The 24,168-nt window shown below is 35.2% G+C and overlaps 1 protein-coding gene across 4 annotated transcripts; it reads left to right on the top strand.

Moving 5' to 3' along the window:
- Positions 1-11,595, top strand: LOC134726044 (uncharacterized). 4 transcript variants are annotated; one of them, XM_063590423.1, is made up of 4 exons: positions 1-140; positions 5,655-5,905; positions 8,061-8,816; positions 11,057-11,595. In XM_063590423.1, exons 2-4 carry the CDS (start codon positions 5,665-5,667, stop codon positions 11,383-11,385), a joined length of 1,326 nt encoding a protein of 441 aa, XP_063446493.1. In that variant the 5' UTR covers positions 1-140; positions 5,655-5,664; the 3' UTR covers positions 11,386-11,595. The 4 variants fall into 4 exon arrangements, with proteins under 4 accessions (XP_063446493.1, XP_063446496.1, XP_063446494.1 ...); XM_063590426.1 differs by having other exon boundaries at positions 10,839-11,256; XM_063590424.1 differs by having other exon boundaries at positions 47-140; positions 5,558-5,905.
- Positions 11,596-24,168: the final 12,573 nt, after the last annotated feature.

Genomic DNA, 24,168 nt, shown 5'->3' with positions numbered 1-24,168 from the left:
GTGTCCGAGTATTGGCGGAAATTATCGAACAACGATAATATTTTTAAACCACGCCCCTAGCAACGAGTTTCGCGTACTATGAAAGGTCGGAAGTTGATTATTGTTGATAGAGAAAGGAATATTATGTAATTTACAATAAGGTAATGTTTTGCTTCTTTATCGTGATAAATAGTCTGAAATAAATAATGTATTACAGTTTACCCGATGGTTTGTTAGCTGTCGTGACCAGCTGTGATATCAACCAACTGTTAAATGACCGTTGGCGAATTTCACGAAAAAGTTGCTAGTCGAGTGGTGGGGGTGGGGGTCAATGTGACCTGCATACCTCATTTTATCTTATTATTGTGTTTCTTTTTATATTTTGAGTATTTATTTTCTCACTGATCAATTTAATGAATGAAAATATTCCCATTGTCCCTATATAGCTCCCTTTTAAAAAAAATATGCTAAATTAATCCCCTTATCTCAAATTCGGCAAACGATCTGATTACTTCCCAATGACTAAATAATCATGTTTCACCAAAAAAATCTCTTCGTTTGTATCTCTTTCTGTCAATTCTTGTAAATAATCAAATCCATTTTGGAATCACAGTCATCGTGAAATTAAAAATCTAGCCTGTTAACGCATCGCTAAATGCCATAAGAGGCGAAAATAATAGTTATATCATGTTATACATGTATATTTTCATAGTTTATAAACAATTGTTTTAACCAGTGAACTTCCAAGTCAATTTGCCGCCGTTAGTGATATATACTGCATGGTGTTTATCTTTTCTAAGACTTCTAATATCTTCAACTTTAAAATTAAAAAAGGGGTATCAATAATAGGAGGGTATTGGTTTCAATTCCGTTACCTTTTATATTATTCAGTTTCTACAATCAAAAGAAGACTGTTATAACATTGCGTGAAGATATGGTTCTGCTTATATGTTGTAAAGAATTGGTATGTGCCACACTCGCATAAATGATTTGCTTGTCTTTGGTATTAATACCAAGGATATAAAGACACGCTTGTAGGTCATTTTACGCTGACACACATTATTTGCATTATTTTTTTTGCATTGCTTTACTAATGATTGCATGTGGCGTTGGTTTAATCTTGAACAAACAGGCGGCAATAAAAATATCTAGTTGACTTGGAATTGGGAAATGTGTCTCAGAAATGTGTTGTATCATCAATTATTTATGACAGATCAGAAAGAAAATTAAATATCTGTAATATATAAGGAATGAAAAACGAATATCATTACATCATGAAATGCCCAAACATGGAAATCAAAAGGACAAATCTCCATCCACCATATTGTTGTAAGACAAAATACCGATAAGTTTCACTCTCTGTTTTATACAAAAAGAATTTCAACGTTTAAATGGCTGGAAATTTAGTATAGTAATAAAGGAAAAAGTCTGTCCCTCTGTCTAATGGACATTTTATCAAGAATATATTAATTTGTTTCTATCTTTTTATTTAATTAGTGATTTATATCATATTTGCTGTAACTTTGTTAATTTGTTTTAGATAATAAAGCAACCTATGATAGTTCTGTGTAAGCAAGTACATTAAAAAAACGGACATGAACGTAAGGTAGACCCCAGTTAATAAATCAATACATCTCTAACTTTTCTATATTGATTAAAATAGATCGTGATTTAGAAATTCGGAGATCAAGACCGCAGCAAAAATTCGAATACAGTTGGCTTGCTAAATCGTTAGAACTATTGAATAAAGAGGCAAAAGCAAGATGCAAATAGCAAAGACTTAGACTAAATCTATCTTTGATAAATAAAAAAGTAGGAAAATTGATATCAATGTAGGAAGTAGGAATTATACTTCATATTTTATTTTTGGTTTACCTGACCGGGGACCAGACACATGATATCTGAAATTCAAGACATTGAGACGGTCGTTGTTGTTTTTTATATGAAGAGGGTAGTCTGTTTGTTTCCTTGAAGTTTGATTTTCACACATAGTGGAAACTGAGAAGATATGTTAATGTAAATTCATATAATTAATTACTATTTTGCGTCTGTAAATCATATTGTTTTATGTGCATGCAAATCTCTATTGTATTGTTGTTTGTCAAATGGTTTGATATTAAAATTCAAAATTTTCACAACTTCGGCATCATCTTCTATGTCGTCTTATACTTAAAGTCACTAAAGACATTATCGCCAGAATCACAATCATCATCTGTATCGTACTGTCCTCATTATCTATATTATATCTTCATGATAACCACACTCTTCCATATCTTCATAAAGCAATACTCGACTTTGTTAACATTATCGTCATGTCACCATCATCGTCTGTATCGCAATCATCGCAATCATTGGCAGTGTCATGCTTATCTGCTAGGATCAACACTACATTATCATCTATATCGTCTCATTGTCATAATCGACAGTCATTTTTATTGTCAGTATAACCATCATGTTCTACAATCTCATCGCCATTATATGCACTATCATTCTTATCATCTGAAACATCATCAATTTTTGTATCGACTCATCGCCATAATATGCACTGTCATTCTTATCGTCAAGAGAACCAACATCTTCTATATCATCTCATCGCCATAATCGATATTATCATTGTTATCGTTATGATCACAATCGCCTTCTGTATCGTATCTTCGCTGTAATTGACATTATCATTCTTATCGTCTTGGTCGTCATCGTCTTCTGTATCGGCATATCACCAAAGGCCATTGTTATTTATATCGTTAGGATCAAATCGTTTTCTATATCTTTTCATCGCAAATATCATCTCATCACTATAATCGACATTTTCATTCTTAACGTCATCCTTACCATCGTGTTCTGTATCGTCTCATCGATATAATCTGTATTGTTATTCTTATCGTCAAGAAATGTCCTGTAACCACTCATTGCCATAAAAGAAATTGTTATTGTTATCGTCTGGATCCACATAATATTCTGCATCGTCATATCACTAATAGATGTTGCCATTCTGATCGTCACGATCAACTTCATCTTGTGCATCGCCTCGTCGCCATAATCGGCATTGTTCTTATTGCTAGGATCACCATCGTTTTCTGTATCGTATCATTGACATCATCAGCTGTGTAATTCTTATCGTCAGATTCATAATCTGTATAATCTCATCGCCATAATCGGCATAATCATTCTTATCGTCAGGATCGTCTCATTGTCGTTCTTATTACTAGGATCACCATCGTTTTATGTATCGTCTCATTGCCAACATCGGGAGTGTAACTCTTATCGTCAGAATCTTTATCTTCTGTGCAATCTTGTCGGCATAATCATCAGGATCATTATGATATATCGTCTCATCGCCAACATCAACATCAGCAGTTTTATTCTTATCGTCATCATTGGCATTATTATTCTTATCGTCAGGATCACCAATAAGAATCTTCTAATCGCCATTATCGGCACTGTTATCATCGTGTATCTTCTAATAGCCATAATCGGCAACCATTGTTATCGTCATGATCACCATCATGTATCTCCTCATCGTCATTATCGACATGCTTATTTTTATCGCCAGGATCACCATCATGTATCTTCTCATCGCCATAATTGGCATTATTTTTTTTATCGTCATGATCACCAAAATGAATCTTTTCATCGTCATAATCGGCAGTCATTCTTGTCGTCAGGATCACCATCATGTATCTTCTCATCGCCATAATCGGAAGTCATTCTTATTGTCAGATTCATCATCTCTATAATCTCATCGCCATCATCGGCAGTCATTCTTATCGTCAGGATCACCATCATGTATCCTTTCGTCGCCATCATCGGAAGTCATTCTTATCGTCGGAATCATGATTATTTATCTCCTCATTGTCATAATCGGCAGCCATTCTTGTCGTCAGAATCACAATCATGTATCTCCTCATCGTCAGGATCACCATCATGTATCTCCTCATCGTCATAATCGGCAGTCATTTTAATCTTCGGGATCATTATCAATTATCTTCTCATCGCCATAATCGGAAGTCATTCTTATCGTCGGGATCATCATTATGTATCGTCTCATTGCCATAATCGGCAGTCATTCTTATTGTCAGTATAACTATCGTGTTCTTTACCATCTCATCGCTATTATATGCACTGTAATTCTTATCGTCAAGAGTACAATCATATTCCGTATCGTCTCATCGCCATAATAGACATTGTCATTGTTGTAACCATCATCGTATGTATCGTCTCTTCGCCTTAATCGATATTATCATTCTTATCGTCTGGATCATCATCAACTTCTGTATCGTCTCATCGCCCTAATCGATATTTTAATTCTTATCGTCTGGATCGTCGTCAACTTCTGTATCATCTCATCGCCATTATATGCACTGTCACTCTTGTCGCGAAGAAAACCATCATCTTCTGTGTCTTCTCATCGCCATTATCGATATTATCATTATCGTTCTCAACAAGATCGTCTTCTGTATCGTTTCTTCGCCGTACTCGATATTTTCTGAGCCGTCTCATTGCCATCATCGGCAATGTAGTTGTTATTGTCAATCTATATCTTCTGTATCATCTCTCGATAATCGACATAATCATTCTTATTGTCATCTTCATGACGTATCATTTTTATTCTTATCGTCAGGATCACCACCATCTTTTGCACAATCTCATCGCCATCATCTGGGATCATTTTTATCGTTAGAATCATCATCATGTATATTCTCATCGCCATCATCGACAGTCATTCTTATCGTTAGAATTATCATCATGTATCTTCTCATCGCCATCATCGGCAGTCATTCTTATCGTTAGAATCATTATCATGTCTCTTCTCATCGCCATCATCGGCAGTCATTCATATCGTTATAATCATCATATTTTCTCTTCTCGTCGCCATCATCGGAAGTCATTCCTATAATCAGAATCATTATCATGTCTCTTCTCATCGCCATCATCGGTAGTCATTCCTATCGTTAGATTCATCATCATATCTATTCTCATCACCATCATCGGCAGTCATTCCTATCGTTAGAATCATCATCATAAATCTTCTCATCGCCATAAATAGCATTTTTATTCTTATCGTCAGAATCACCACCGTCTTCTGCACAATCTCATCGCCATCATCGGCAGTTATTCCCATCGTTGGAATCATCATCATGTCTCTTCTCATCGCCATCATCGGTAGTCATTCATATCGTTAGATTCATCATCATATCTCTTCTCATCGCCATCATCGGCAGTCATTTCTATCGTTAGAATCATCATCATAAATCTTCTCATCGCCATAAATAGCTTTTTTATTCTTATCGTCAGAATCACCACCGTCTTCTGCACAATCTCATCGCCATCATCGACAGTTATTCCCATCGTTGGAATCATCATCATGAATCTTCTCATCGCCATCATCGGTATTATTATTCTTATCGTCAGGATCACCATAGTTTTCTACATTTGATACACATTTATATATAGCTATTTAAGGTTCCTATCCATGTATTACACAATAAAACAGGAAAAAAACCTCTAGTTTACAAGTATTCCAAATTGTATTCCATGACAATTTCATAGATAAAGGATTACATAAAATTTGTTTCAGTTAATAACTGGCTGGCAGGAACCTTTCAGATTCCCCTTTATTGGTGATATCGCGATGATCTATAACATCTCAGTGTGGATGTCTGTTGTAATTTCAGTTGTCCCACTATGGCGGCGATAGCTGTTGATCAACAACCGATTGACGATCCTTGGAGGAATGGAGCTGCCAAACGTACTGCAGCCCTGCCTAAACATTCTTTATTCGGAACAGCATTAGAAGTGTATGACAAGGAAGATATTGAGAGTATTAAAAGAATCGACCCAAAGGAACACCAAAAACTTTTATTGGAGCGAAAAAAGAAGGAAAAACTGAAATTACCCGACTCCCTCCGATCCCAATTATTGTCAGGTAATTAATAACGAAAAGATTTTTTTATCATAGAATTGAGTCTCAAATTAAGATTATGTGGTTGATTGCTAGCTGATTGATTTCCGATCAGTAGAATATATTTCATGATAAATCATGATCGGAGGCTTTGTGGAGCTCGAAGACTGGTGTGAAAATATTTCATGCTGATTTAAGATGAGGCTGTTTTGGGGATATAAGATTGTGAGCTTTTGTTTTATACACTTACGCTATACGTTAGAAGACAAATATCCTGTTACTAACAAAAGTTGTTGGTTTGAATGATAAATTAAAAAAAAATATATAATTATATTTTCAGATTAAAATTGACATTTTATCCAAACTTTCCTTTTTAATTAAAATCTGTTCCCGTATTTGAAAATATTACATCATCACAATTACTGTTTTATATCATATTATATAATTGTTAACTTAAGCAAACAATTATTCTAAAATAAAATCATAGTACATTGTAATTTCAAACTTATAAAGTAATATATCTATACAAATAAAATGGTACTGGAAATATCGATTCTCTCCGTCAATCAATTTATTATAGTGTGACAATTAAAGACCATTCAAGTTTAAGGATTAATATACATAACAATTAAATATTTAATCTGTATTCTTTGTGAGAACGGGGTATATCGATATACATACATTTTAAATATTTAATCTGTGTGTTAGGACTGGGTAACCACATCCATACATTGTTAGGTTGTTATGCAGATTTTAACCATACATCATAGAAGGTAAGCATACAATATATAGATTTATATGTTTAAACTAATAAAGCAGTTCATAATCATCCTTATCAATATATATTAAATTATATAAAAGAACCGCTTAATTACTTGACTTGTATTGCTGTCAAAATAAATCTGCACGCGACAGCTATAATGGCTATTAAATGATGAATTGGTTGAAACAATCGAAGAAAGCAGTTTTCTTTATAAAAACAATTGGCAAAAGTACGCGTTATAAAGTACATTAATACTCGTTATACAGTACAGTAGCACTAGTTATAAAGGACATTAGTACTAGTTATATATAGTACATTAGCACTCTCTTTGTCTTATATCGTCCAGCTGTTCATTATATTGGCATATTCAGATCGAAGTGCTCAGTTATCATAATATGGGATTTAATTAAAATGTTCAGCATGTTAAGTGAATTTTCCCAGCGGTCAATTCTATTGGCGTATTCAGACCGAAGTGCACAGTTATCAGAATATCATTTAAAATGTCTATAGTTTGGCGAATTTTCAAATCCTTATCTGAGACGCATCATATCGCTTATTTTTTTCAATATAATTGTTTATCACGAAAGGTACTGATCATAAATGTTTTGTGAGGCAAGTTAGTTGTCCAATCATTAGGCACATAATACCACTGATTTGACTGTCTTGTATATCAAGGAATTGTCCCAACCATAGCTAAGGCACATCCTATGAGTACATGGACTCCTTCCTCCCTTCCTTTCATTTGACTGTGAGAGATGCATTTATACTCAACCACTTGTAATCTTTTTGAGAGAAAAAGTGCCTGGTGAATAATTACTGACTTACTGCACGTTAAAGCATCCCAAACAACAGCTTCTTAGAAGTTTCGTAGTTCTAGTTCCTGTCGTAATGTAAAATTTGAAACCTCACGATTACCCTTTGCTTACAAGAATCTTAGGCGTACAACAATCTATCACAGTCTATTAAAGTGGCAGCCGTCCGTTGAATGATGACACGGAACAAGTCAACGTTTGGTTTAAAAAGTCATATTACAATGTGTTAAAAAAAATGCATATTAAGTATACGAAAGTAGTAAGACCCATGCAGTAAGATATGTACCAGTGGCGGATCCAGAAATTTTCCTAAGAATGGAGAGGGCTCCAGTTATTCTTCAGTGATTCCCTATATAATCAACTAAATATTTCCCAACTAAAGGGCACCCTGCTCTCCAAAGTCAACCTCTGTGTATTATGTAAATAAGTATACGGGGAAGAAATCAGTTCAATCTCTCATATTCTGACCGATTTCCTCATCTTGTTATTACATGTATTTAGTTTATGTACCTGAATGAACAAAATAACAAGTTTTCAGATTACAAGTATTATTCAATTTTTCTATTGTTGCTAGTATATATATTACGTGTACTTTTCTTTACAGGATCAGATGAGTATGTTGCAAAGAACCGAGCTGAATATCAGAAACTAAAAGCTCTGTTTAATCAAACAGATAATTCCATCAGAGAGGCTGAGCGAGACGCACTGTCATTCAGAGGAGGAAACCAAACATCATATACTAATAAAAACAGTCGGCTTTCCGAAGAAGCAGCACAACTTGCTAGGCGAATGAATAGAGTCGGCCTAAACGATAGAAGTAGCTATAACTATGATAAATACGGTAAAGAGAGAAAGCTTCCCGCTCATCAGTATAGTCTTATAGGTGATATTCTCCGACCAGGGAACGATTTTGCTGCTCGTAGAGAAAAAACAGACATTCCTTTTAGAGCCGAGAACACGAACAATAACATGCTTCAAACGGCCATAGGGAGACAACCTTCCGCTAGGGGCGCAAATAGTCCAAGAGCTGCAATAGAACTCCCGCCAAATATCAAACATCAATACGGTACTAGAGTATGCGACAATTTATTATCTGATGAAAAAGTAGTGAAACAAACTTTGGAAGAACAAGCTAAAAATAGAGCTTCCGGTAAACAGAAAGACCGGGTTTCCATTACTGCTTTAGAAAAACAATTAAAACCAGAATATGAACAACTCGGAAACTTTATGCGACAAAATGTGTTCCCCGGTTACACCATAGATCACCATACGTCCACAACCAAGTCTGTATATACAGACGATGTACACTTAAGACGGAACCCAGACCCGGATAAATGGAGATACCAGAGAGACGAACTTAGTAAGTTATAAAAGCAACATGTTTACGATTGGTAAATCTGTTAAATAACCGAATATTGAAATTACATAGGATATACATGACGTAGGTAGACATCAATTACAAAAATATATACTCAAACAAAACAAACGTGCAAACCATCATAATGGACCGCATATTAGAGCACTAAAATTTGTTTACAGTTTACAAATGTGAAATCAAGAATCTATAGAACACTGAGGAAATGAGATGGCCTAGAAAGGTCGACATTTCCTCCTGTAATTTGGGTATCCATTAACCTTGTAGATCGCCCGGCCTAGAAAGGTCGACATTTCCTCCTGTAATTTGGGTATCCATTATCCTTGTAGATCGGGTTTGTTTGTTTGGTCCCCGAATAACAAAGTGAAACAAATTATACATTTAACAAATTTAGAAATCAGATTAACGTAGACATTGAAAGCTGAAAGGGAGAAAAGATAATCCATCATTTAATAAATCTTTATACAAGAAAGACGTTGACGCGATGGAGAAAACAAAAATAAAAAATCGTACTTAAAAAAACAACAACATCGAGGTTCATTAAACCAAGTGTCATATCTATACAATATGAAATCAAAATAGTTTATAAAAAAAACACAGAATACACAAACATTAACTATGCCACGTTGATACCACAGATAATTATTTTACAGTAACTAACTTTCATTTTATTTCTTTTTAACTTGTCTGTAGTGGAAACTACTTTTGATAATTGATTCTAGTTTTGTATATATATTCGGTAATGGTTGCATGATATATAGACGTCGGCCAAGCATTGCATGTATCTTTACGTTTCGTCTATCAACCTTTTTCTCCTCAAATTTTAATGTTTTTGCTACATGTAGATAATGTTCATCTCTTCAACGTATTTCTTCTTTCCTAATCCATATATTTTCTTCCCGAACAATATTACTCTTGACATTCATTGGTTTTTGGTTCCAATATTTTCTTCAGATTTGAAAAAGAAAACCATGATAATTGGATAAGTTCGATAAATTAAAATTAAGAAAAATAAGAAATGGAAAATGGAAAAAAAAAATATAAACGTTTTAGTATTTTAAAACTCAGTTCCCTCTGTTAAACTTCTCTTCTTTCATGTTGACCTAAGCATTTGATAAACGATTTGAAATCGAAAGTCGCTGTGTTGAGACAAATGTAATCCAAGCCTACGAAACAAAACATAAAAATAATGAGTACACAGAGCCTCGTTGCCAATTCCTGGTGTTATACATCAGTATGACTAGAGAGTCAGTCACAGCTCTGTCATTTCGTCATTATGGAATATAAAAAAAATTGATGTGGTATGATTGCCAATGAGACAACTCTCCACAAGAGACAAAATGACACAGAAATTATTAATTATTGGTCACCGTATGGCCTTCAACAATGAGCAAAGCCCATAACGCATAGTCAGCTATAAAAGGCCCCGAAAAGGAGTCATTAAGGAAGTCTTTTTTTTCCTTTTCCAACCTTCTATTATATCATGCACGGTCTGACTCTGTCACTTCTAAGCATTTTTGTCCATAATTATTGATACTTTTGTACATAAGATTAATACATCTACGAGTAATCCAAGTGTTTAACAAATCTTTGACTCTTTTCTTCTATCATGTATATATTTTTTTTTATTGTAAAGTCGATCCTTGTTAAAGCTCTAACTTGTAGCTGACTTGATGGGTCGAGTTTTGTTTACTCCATTCTGAATTTTGTTTTTGTCCCAATCTGAACTTGTTTTGCCCTACTCTGAATTACTATCAAACTTTTCTGTAATGCACTAAACTTGGTTAATCTCGGTATCAAGGATTTTCTCCGCCACTCCTTTCATACGATGCAGATCAAACATGCCCTAAGGGGGATCATGCGACTAGTTTGGGTACTTAGTACATAAGTTTGAAGGTACATTTTCTGAGTCATATTTGGTAAACACCTTCTACTCTTGGATCCATTCTTGATACATGTAGATACTAATATCCTGCTTTGTATATTGTAACCTTGGCTTTCTTTTAGGTACATGGGCAGAGCACAATGTCATCAATACCCGAATGAAGAAAGCTTGGGAAGCTTACTTCGTGGAGACGGTTGCAAACAAGAAGAAATAAGAACAGTATAACACTTACTAGTAGCACTTTTGTAGTTTAGCTTTATTATTTATTTATATTCTGAACATTTATTATTGGACAATTGGATTGTTTGATGTTAAGTCCATATTTCACTCCATCATACAGGTTCCTGGTCTGAACACAACATTCTGAGAGATCGAATGAAGAAGAGTTGGGACCAGTATCTAGGATCACAACCAAAAGCTCAAGTTAATTGGGATAGGCATACTAAAGCACCACCTAAGCCAATTCTAAAGGACCCTGAAAAACCAAAGAAACCACAACAAAAGTCAAAGAATACAAAACCAAAAGAAAATAAACCGAAAGATTCAGAATTTGCGGACATTAAGTTTGTTACTCCCCCTGTTACCCCTCCTCCGGAAAAAGTTAAACTGGCGCCAAAAGCTGGCAAGGATAGTGAATTCTGGGATTTATATGAAGGCGGGAAGAAATAATGGACAAATAAACTAGGGATTCTAAATTGAAAAAAAACACATTATTTTGTAAAATGATATGGCATTTTATTTACAGGACAGTATTAATTTCAAATGTCAAATCAGGTGAAAAAAAAATCACATTCGATAATCATGTGCATATTATAAATTATTGACATATGCTTGTTAAATTATGTAATTGTAATGTGACTGCATTAAATTTAAAAACAACATTTTCTTTCTTCTTCTTCAATAACTAATAAAAGCCTTACTGGGATAAAATTAAGTGTTGCATTTGTTCTATAAACGTGTCTTTGAACATATAAAATTATTCATTGATTGGAGAAAACACTAAGCCAAAAGATATCCCGGAAAGAAAAGTTGTTGAAAAATCATTTCCTTTTAGTTGGATTTTAAGAGTAAACATTATTTGTAAGAGATGTTATCACCAACAAACATGAGGTGTTGCCACTCAAAATCCTGAGGTGTTGTCACTCTAGAATCGTGGGGTGTTGTCACTCTAGAATCGCGTGGTGGTGTCACTCTAGAATCGTGTGGTGTTGTCACTCTAGAATCGTGTGGTGGTGTCACTCTAGAATCATGAAGTGTTGTCACTCTATAATAATGAGGTGTTGTCACTTAAAATCTTGAGGTGTTGTCACTCTAGAATCATGATGATTTGCCACTCAAAACCATAAGGTGTTGTCACTCTAGAATCGTGAGATGTTGTCACTCTAGAATCAAAGTGTTGTCCCTCTATAATCATAAGGTGTTGTCTACCAAAATCATAAGGTGTTGTCACTCTTGAAACATGAGACGTTGTCACTCTAGAATCAAAGTGTTGTCCCTCTAGAATCATAAGGTGTTGTCACTCTAAAATCATGAGGTATTGTCACTCTAAAATCATAAAGTGTTGTCACTCTAGAATCATGAGGTGTTGTCACTTTAGATTCATAAGGTGTTGTCACTCTAGAAACATGAAGTTTGGTCACTTTAGAACCATGAAGTGTTGTCACTCTAGAATCATAACGTGCTGTCACTCTAGAATCATAAGGTGTTGTCATTCTAGAATCATGAGGTGTTGTCACTCTAGAATCATGAGGTGTTGTCACTCCAGAAACATGAGGTGTTGTCACTCTAGAATCATAAGGTATTGTCACTCTAGAAACATGAAGTTTGGTCACTTTAGAACCATGAAGTGTTGTCACTCTAGAATCATAAGGTGTTGTCATTCTAGAATCATGAGGTGTTGTCACTCTAGGATCATAAGGTGTTGTCACTCTAGGATCATAAGGTGTTGTCACTCTAGAATCATGAGGTGTTGCCACTCTGTAATCATGAGGTGTTGTCACTCCAGAAACATGAGGTGTTGTCACTAGAATCATATAAGATGTTGTTTAGTATTTTGAAGAGATGTCTTCTTGAGACATAAGGTATTGTTAATTATTGTAATGCGGCCTTAGAGACATGAGGTGTTGTTCAGCATTGTAATGTGGCCTTAGAGACCCGAGGTGTTGTTAGGTCTCACGAAGAGCTGTTGTCGACCTACAAGTGAGGCGCGTTCTGACCTCAGTGACAAAAATCATGAGATATTGTCACTCTAGAATCATAAAGTGTTGTCACTCTGGAATCATGAGGTGTTGTCACTTTAGAAACATGAAGTGTTGTCACTCTAGAACCATGAGGTGTGGTCACTTTAGAAACATGCAGCCTTAGAGACATGAGGTGTTGTTCAGCATTGTAATGCGGCTTTAGAGACCCGAGGTGTTGTTCGGTCTCACTAAGAGCTGTTGTCGACCTACAAGTGATGCTCGTTCTGACCTCAGTATTACTAGGTGGTCACTAGGTGTTGTGAAGTATTATTAGAAGCTGCTTATTTCCATTAAGATATGACGCTAAGGCCAGTAAGGGATAAGCGGTATTATTAAGCATTATGAAGAGCTAATAATGTTTTGTTCAGAGTAATGAAGAAATCCTTTAGGGATATGAGGTAATTTTCAGCTGCATTTAATTTAAGGGATGTCGCCCTAAAGACTTAAAATATGCTTATGAAAAAAACGTTTTTTTCTAAAGTGAACATTGATTGGTTAAATATTTCTCAGTGTGTTTGAATTTGTTTGTTAGCTTTTTGGTCATGAATGTTTGTCTCTAATATTTAATTAACTGTGCATTTGTATTCAGATATCGCAGATCAAATTTATTCGTTCATTGTGTTATCATACGTTTTTTGATTGAGTTGAGTCTGCCAATTGATATTTTATCGTATGTTTTTCTATGTTGTGATGTTATGCTATTGTTTCAGAAAAAGGGAGAAGGTTTGGATCCATTAAAACGTTTAATCCCGCTGCAAATGTTTGCACCTGTCCTAAGTCAGGAATCTGATGTACAGTAGTTGTCGTTTGTTTATGTAATATAAACGTGTTTCTCGTTTTTGTTTTGTTTATATAGATTAGACCGTTGGTTTTCCCGTTTGAATGGTTTTACACTAGTAATTTGGGGGCCCTTTATAGCTTGTTGTTCGGTGTGAGCCAAGGCTCCGTGTTGAAGGCCGTACTTTAACCTATAATGGTTTACTTTTTAAATTGTTATTTGGATGGAGAGTTGTCTCATTGGCACTCACACCACATCTTCCTATATCTATTATGAAAAGATGCTGTCGCACTGGGAAATGGAGGCATTGTCTAGTTCAGTATTACAAGGATGAAAATAAGGAATTTTGGTATGATTGTCAATGACACAATTATCCACCAAAGCACATGTGACACGGAGGTAACAAATTATTGGTTGCCGTACAGCATTAAAGGCTCAGATAACCGTTTAGTGTGCTATCAAGTTGATGGCGAGATCACTGGGACCAGGGTCATGTGAACCGTGTCGACAATAAGTAAATACCCTTACAAACTCCATCCCATAATCTAGTGTATAACACCACGTACACTTACAATGATTCAATCATTCAGAATACACGCATGTCCTTCTGGCAGGTTTTGGTGACAGGTCGACAACCTCATTTTCATTGTGATATAATTAAATGAATAAGTGTTCTAGATAAGCTTCCTTTCTCATATACTATTTATTACCAATAAGTCAACTATAGTTGTTAGTTGGAATAGTGGACCATCTGACCTTGACCTCATTTGTATTGGTCATTGAAGAAAATGCATACGGGATAATAAAAACACCATGACCAAAAATGAACTCGATAATAAACAAGACATCAAAACACTGCAACCAAAAATGAAATCAATAATAAACTAACATCAAAACACTACACAATAAAACTAGATTGAGCAAAACATGATGACCCCTTAACACAGATATATGTCTCACCTATCGGTAGAAAATTCATAAAAAAAAACATTTATTGGACAGCAACATTGACAATTAATTCAAAGTTCCTGGATCATGAGTTAGGAATCAGTGCATCGAAACTGTCGACAAACTGAAATGTACTGATAGTAATGCGACATTTATCTATCACAATGTAGCTGGAATGTTTACATGTTCGATTATAGATTTTTCTTTAACCCTCGAAAAGACATCTCGGTCAATATACAAACTGGGGGTCACGGACCTAGTTTTATTCGATAGAGTACATTGAAATTTAAGTTATCTTATATAGGTTATGTATTTTTTCTCATTGAAGAAACATTAATTTATAGAATTGATTGAGTACCATGACAAATTCCATAACATATCAGTATGAGTACAATGACAAATCCAATTAATTATCAGTATGAGTACAATGACAAATCCAAAGAACTATCAGTATAAAAACCATGACAAACCCCATGACATTTCAGTATGTGTACCATGACAAGCATCATGACATAAGTATAAGTACCATGACCAATTCCATGACATATGAGTATGTGTACCATGGCAAGCATCATGACATAAGTATAAGTACCATGACCAATTCCATGACATATCAGTATGTGTACCATGACATATCAGTATGTGTAACATGACAAACACCATGACATTAGTATAAGTACCATAACCAAATCTATAACATATAAGTATGTGTACCATGACATATCAGTATGTGTACCATGACAAGCATCATGACAGGATAAGTATAAGTACCATAACCAATTCCATGCCATATCAGTAGTATGAAAACCATGACAAACACCATGACATTAGTATAAGTACCATAACCAAATCTATAACATATAAGTATGTGTACCATGACAAGCATCATGACATGATAAGTATAAGTACCATAACCAATTCCATTCCATATCAGTAGTATGAGAACCATGACAAGCATCATGACATGATAAGTTTAAGTACCACGACCAATTCCATGCCATATCAGTATGTGTACCATGACAAACACCATGACATGATAAGTATAAGTTCCATAACCAATTCCATGCCATATCAGTATGTGTACCATGACATATCAGTATATGTAACATGACAAACACCATGACATAAGTATAAGTACCATAACCAAATCTATAACATATAAGTATGTGTACCATGACAAACACCATGACATGATAAGTATAAGTACCATGACCAATTCCATGACATATAAGTATTTGTACCATGACAAACACCATGACATTAGTATAAGTACCATAACCAATTCCATGCCATATCAGTATGTGTACCATGACAAGCATCATGACATGATTAGAATAAGACCATGATCAATTCCATGCCATATCAGTATGTGTACCATGACAAACACCATGACATGATAAGTATAAGTACCATAACCAATTCCATGCCATATCAGTATGTGTACCATGACAAACACCATGACATGATAAGTATAAGTACCATAACCAATTCCATGACATATAAGTATGTGTACCATGACATATCAGTATGTGTACCATGACAAACACCATGACATAAGTATAAGTACCATAACAAATTCCATGACATATAAGTATGTGTACCATGACATATCAGTATGTGTACCATGACAAACACCATGACATAAGTATAAGTACCATGACCAATTCCATGCCATATCAGTATGAGAACCATGAACAACACTATGACATGATAAGTAGAAGTACCATGACCAATTCCATGCCATATCAGTATGTGTACCATGACAAACACCATGACATGATAAGTATAAGTACCATAACCAATTCCATGACATATCAGTATGTGTACCATGACAAACACCATGACATAAGTATAAGTACCATAACACATTCCATGACATATAAGTATGTGTACCATGACATATCAGTATGTGTACCATGACAAACACCATGACATAAGTATAAGTACCATGACCAATTCCATGACATATCAGTATGAGAACCATGGAAAACACCATGACATGATAAGTATAAGTACCATAACCAATTTCATGCCATATCAGTATGTGTACCATGACAAACACCATGACATAAATATAAGTACCATGACCAATTCCATGACATATCATTCTGCGAACCATGACAAACACCATGACGTAAGTATAAGTACCATTACCAATTCCATGCCATATCAGTATGAGAACCATGACAAACACCATGACATGATAAGTATAAGTACCATGACCAATTCCATGCCATATCAGTAGTATGAGAACCATGACAAACACCATGACATGATAAGTATAAGTACCATGACCAATTCCATGCCATATCAGTACGAGAACCATGAAAAACACCATGACATGATAAGTTTAAGTACCACGACCAATTCCATGCCATATCAGTATGTGTACCATGACAAACACTATGACATGATAAGTATAAGTACCATAACCAATTCCATGACATATCAGTATGTGTACCATGACAAACACCATGACATAAGTATAAATACCATGACCAATTCCATGCCATATCAGTATGAGAACCATGAAAAACACCATGACATGATAAGTATAAGTACCATGACCAATTCCATGCCATATCAGTATGTGTACCATGACAAACACCATGACATGATAAGTATAAGTACCATAACCAATTCCATGACATATCAGTATGTGTAGCATGACAAACACCATGACATAAGTATAAGTACCATAACAAATTCCATGACATATAAGTATGTGTACCATGACATATCAGTGTGATACCATGACAAACACCATGACATAAGTATAAGTATCATGACCAATTCCATGCCATATCAGTATGAGAACACTCACTAACTCCTTTACATATAAGTATGAGTACACTGACAAACTCCTTCACATATCAGTATGAGTACACTGACAAACTCCTTCACATATCAGTATGAGAACACTGACAAACTCCTTCACATATCAGTATGATTACACTGCCAAACTCCTACACATAGCAGTATGAGTACACTGACAAACTCCTTCGCATATCAGTATGAGAACACTGAGAAACTCCTTCACATATCAGTATGAGAACACTGACAAACTCCTACCCATATCAGTATGATTACACTGACAAACTACTACACATATCAGTATGATTACTCTGACAAATTCCTTCACATATCAGTATGATTACACTGACAAACTCCTACACATATCAGTATGAGAACACTGACAAACTCCCACACATATCAGTATGAGAACACTGACAAACTCCTACCAATATCAGTATGATTACACTGACAAAAGTCCTACACATATCAGTATGATTACACTGACAAACTCCCACACATATCACTATGACAAACTCCTACACATATCAGTATGATTACACTGACAAACTCCTTCAGATATAAGTATGAATACACTGACAAACTCCTTCACATATAAGTATGAGTACACTGACTAACTCCTACACATATAAGTGTGAGTACCCTGACAAACTCCTACACCTATGAGTATGAGTACACTGACTAACTCCTACACATATAAGTATGTGTACACTGACAAACTCCTTCACATATCAGTATGAGTACACTGACAAACTCCTTCACATATCAGTATGAGAACACTGACAAACTCCTTCACATATCAGTATGAGAACACTGACAAACTCCTACACATATCAGTATGATTACACTGACAAACTCCTTCATATATCAGTATGAGTATCCTAATAATCTTCTTCACATATAAGTATGAGTACCCTGACAAACACATAAGTATAAGTACCATAACCAATTCAATGACATATCAGTATGTGTACCATGACAAACACCATGACATGATAAGTATAAGTACCATGACCAATTCCATGCCATATCAGTATGTGTACCATGACAAGCATCATGACATGATTAGTATAAGTACCATGATCAATTCCATGCCATATCAGTATGTGTACTATGACAAACACCATGACATGATAAGTATAAGTACCATAACCAATTCCATGCCATATCAGTATGTGCACCATGAGAAACACCATGACATGATAAGTATAAGTACCATAACCAATTCCATGACATATAAGTATGTGTACCATGACATATCAGTATGTGTACCATGACAAACACCATGACATAAGTATAAGTACCATAACAAATTCCATGACATATAAGTATGTGTACCATGACATATCAGTATGTGTACCATGACAAACACCATGACATAAGTATAAGTACCATGACCAATATCATGCCATATCAGTATGAGAACCATGAAAAACACCATGACATGATAAGTATAAGTACCATGACCAATTCCATGACATATAAGTATGTGTACCATGACAAGCATCATGACATGATAAGTATAAGTACCATGACCAATTCCATGCCATATCAGTATGTGTACCATGACAAACACCATGACATGATAAGTATAAGTACCATAACCAATTCCATGACATATCAGTATGTGTAGCATGACAAACACCATGACATAAGTATAAGTACCATAACAAATTCCATGACATATAAGTATGTGTACCATGACATATCAGTATGTGTACCATGACAAACACCATGACATAAGTATAAGTACCATGACCAATTCCATGCCATATCAGTATGAGAACCATGAACAACACTATGACATGATAAGTATAAGTACCATGACCAATTCCATGCCATATCAGTATGTGTACCATGACAAACACCATGACATGATAAGTATAAGTACCATAACCAATTCCATGACATATCAGTATGTGTACCATGACATACACCATGACATAAGTATAAGTACCATAACAAATTCCATGACATATAAGTATGTGTACCATGACATATCAGTATGTGTACCATGACAAACACCATGACATAAGTATAAGTACCATGACCAATTCCATGACATATCAGTACGAGAATCATGAAAAACACCATGACATGATAAGTATAAGTACCATGACCAATTCCATGCCATATCAGTATGTGTACCATGACAAACACCATGACATAAATATAAGTACCATGACCAATTCCATGACATATCAGTATGTGTACCATGACAAACACCATGACATAAGTATAAGTACCATAACACATTCCATGACATATAAGTATGTGTACCATGACATATCAGTATGTGTACCATGACAAACACCATGACATAAGTATAAGTACCATAACCAATTCCATGACATATCAGTATGAGAACCATGACAAGCATCATGACATGATAAGTATAAGAACCATGACCAATTCCATGCCATATCAGTATGTGTACCATGACAAACACTATGACATGATAAGTATAAGTACCATAACCAATTCCATGACATATAAGTATGTGTACCATGACATATCAGTATGTGTACCATGACAAACACCATGACATAAGTATAAGTACCATGACCAATTCCATGACATATCAGTACGAGAACCATGAAAAACACCATGACATGATAAGTATAAGTACCATGACCAATTCCATGCCATATCAGTATGTGTACCATGACAAACACCATGACATAAATATAAGTACCATGACCAATTCCATGACATATCAGTATGAGAACCATGACAAACACCATGACATAAGTATAAGTACCATTACCAATTCCATGCCATATTAGTATGAGAACCATGACAAACACCATGACATGATAAGTATCAGTACCATGACCAATTCCATGCCATATCAATAGTATGAGAACCATGACAAGCATCATGACATGATTAGTATAAGTACCATGACCAATTCCATGACATATAAGTATGTGTACCATGACAAACACTATGACATGATAAGTATAAGTACCATAACCAATTCCATGACATATAAGTATGTGTACCATGACATATCAGTATGTGTACCATGACAAACACCATGACATAAGTATAAGTACCATAACCAATTCCATGACATATCAGTATGAGAACCATGACAAGCATCATGACATGATAAGTATAAGAACCATGACCAATTCCATGCCATATCAGTATGTGTACCATGACAAACATCATGACATGATAAGTATAAGTACCATAACCAATTCCATGACATATCAGTATGAGAACCATGACAAGCACCATGACATGATAAGTATAAGTACCATAACCAATTCCATGCCATATCAGTATGTGTACCATGACAAGCATCATGACATGATAAGTATAAGTACCATAACCAATTCCATGACATATCAGTATGAGAACCATGACAAGCATCATGACATGATAAGTATAAGAACCATGACCAATTCCATGCCATATCAGTATGTGTACCATGACAAACACTATGACATGATAAGTATAAGTACCATAACCAACCATAACCAATTCCATGACATATAAGTATGTGTACCATGACAAACACCATGACATAAGTATAAGTACCATAACCAATTCCATGTCATATCAGTATGTGTACCATGACAAACATCATGACATGATAAGTATAAGTACCATAACCAATTCCATGCCATATCAGTATGTGTACCATGACAAACACCATGACATGATAAGTATGTGTACCATGACATATCAGTATGTGTACCATGACAAGCATCATGACATCATAAGTATAAGTACCATAACCAATTCCATGACATATAAGTATGTGTACCATGACAAACACCATGACATGATAAGTATAAGTACCATAACCAATTCCATGACATATCAGTATGAGAACCATGACAAGCATCATGACATGATAAGTATAAGAACCATGACCAATTCCATGCCATATCAGTATGTGTACCATGACAAACACTATGACATGATAAGTATAAGTACCATAACCAATTCCATGACATATAAGTATGTGTACCATGACATATCAGTATGTGTACCATGACAAACACCATGACATAAGTATAAGTACCATAACCAATTCCATGACATATCAGTATGAGAACCATGACAAGCATCATGACATGATAAGTATAAGAACCATGACCAATTCCATGCCATATCAGTATGTGTACCATGACAAACACTATGACATGATAAGTATAAGTACCATAACCAACCATAACCAATTCCATGACATATAAGTATGTGTACCATGACATATCAGTATGTGTACCATGACAAACACCATGACATAAATATAAGTACCATAACCAATTCCATGACATATCAGTATGAGAACCATAACAAGCATCATGACATGATAAGTATAAGAACCATGACCAATTCCATGCCATATCAGTATGTGTACCATGACAAACACTATGACATGATAAGTATAAGTACCATAACCAATTCCATGACATATAAGTATGTGTACCATGACATATCAGTATGTGTACCATGACAAACACCATGACATAAGTATAAGTACCATAACCAATTCCATGACATATCAGTATGAGAACCATGACAAGCATCATGACATGATAAGTATAAGAACCATGACCAATGCCATGCCATATCAGTATGTGTACCATGACAAACACTATGACATGATAAGTATAAGTACCATAACCAATTCCATGACATATAAGTATGTGTACCATGACATATCAGTATGTGTACCATGACAAACACCATGACATAAATATAAGTACCATAACCAATTCCATGACATATCAGTATGAGAACCATGACAAGCATCATGACATGATAAGTATAAGAACCATGACCAATTCCATGCCATATCAGTATGTGTACCATGACAAGCATCATGACATGATAGGTATAAGTACCATGACCAATTCCGTGCCATATCAGTATGTGTACCATGACATATCAGTATGAGAACCATGACAAACACCATGACATAAGTATAAGTACCATGACCAATTCCATGCCATATCAGTAGTATGAGAACCTTGACAAGCATCAAGTCATGATAAGTATAAGTACCATGACCAATTCCATGCCATATCAGTAGTATGAGAACCATGACAAGCATCATGACATGATAAGTATAAGTACCATGACCAATTTCATGCCATATCAGTAGTATGAGAACCATGACAAGCATCATGACATGATAAGTATAAGTACCATGACCAATTCCATGCCATATCAGTATGTGTACCATGACAAACACTTTGGCATAAGTATAAGTACCATGACCAATTCCATGACATATCAGTATGTGTACCATGACAAACACCATGACATAAGTATAAGTACCATGACCAATTCCATGACATATCAGTATGTGTACCATGACAAACACCATGACATAAGTATGAGTACCATGACCAATTCCATGACATATCAGTACGAGAACCATGACAAACACCATGACATGATAAGTATAAGTACCATTACCAATTCCATGCCATATCAGTACGAGAACCATGACAAACACCATGACATGATAAGTATAAGTACCATGACCAATTCCATGCCATATCAATAGTATGAGAACCATGACAAGCATCATGACATGATAAGTATAAGTACCATAACCAATTCCATGCCATATCAGTAGTATGAGAACCATGACAAGCATCATGACATGATAAGTATAAGTACCATGACCAATTCCATGCCATATCAGTATGAGAACCATGACAAACACCATGACATAAGTATGAGTACCATGACCAATTCCATGCCATATCAGTATGAGAACCATGACAAACACCATGACATGATAAGTATAAGTACCATGACCAATTCCATGCCATATCAGTATGAGAACCATGACAAACACCATGACATAAGTATGAGTACCATTACCAATTCCATGACATATCAGTATGTGTACCATGACAAACACCATGACATGATAAGTATAAGTACCATTACCAATTCCATGCCATATCAGTAGGAGAACCATGACAAACACCATGACATGATAAGTATAAGTACCATGACCAATTCCATGCCATATCAGTGTGTGTACCATGACAAACACCATGACATGATAAGTATAAGAACCATAACCAATTCATTGACATATAAGTATGTGTACTGTTGTATATCAGTATGTATGGTCAGATTATGTTTCTGTATGTGAGAGAGAGTTGTTCCCCTTTTGTCAGTATTTTGTATTTATGTTTGTGACGTCATTTTTGTCTGATTAAAATGTAGAAAATGGAGAAGATGTGTGTTTATGTGTCCGTATATAATCGCCTCCATCCATGCTACCAGAGCTATTCCCCTAGTCAGTAATAGTACCATGACAAACACCATGACATAAGTATAAGTACCATGACCAATTCCATGCCATATCAGTATGAAAACCATGACAAACATCATGACATGATAAGTATAAGTACCATGACCAATTCCATGCCATATCAGTAGTATGAGAACCATGACAAGCATCATGACATGATAAGTATAAGTACCATGACCAATTCCATGCCATATCAGTATGTATACCATGACAAACACCATGACATGATAAGTATGTGTACCATGACATATCAGTATGTGTACCATGACAAACACCATGACATAAGTATAAGAACCATAACCAATTCCATGACATATAAGTATGTGTACCATGACATATCAGTATGTGTACCATGACAAACACCATGACAATAG

The sequence above is a fragment of the Mytilus trossulus genome, chromosome 7 (assembly GCF_036588685.1).
Source record: "Mytilus trossulus isolate FHL-02 chromosome 7, PNRI_Mtr1.1.1.hap1, whole genome shotgun sequence".
Lineage (NCBI taxonomy): Eukaryota > Metazoa > Mollusca > Bivalvia > Mytilida > Mytilidae > Mytilus > Mytilus trossulus.
The sequence above is the reverse complement of the archived record's forward strand: the minus strand, read 5'-3'. Positions and strand labels throughout refer to the sequence as shown.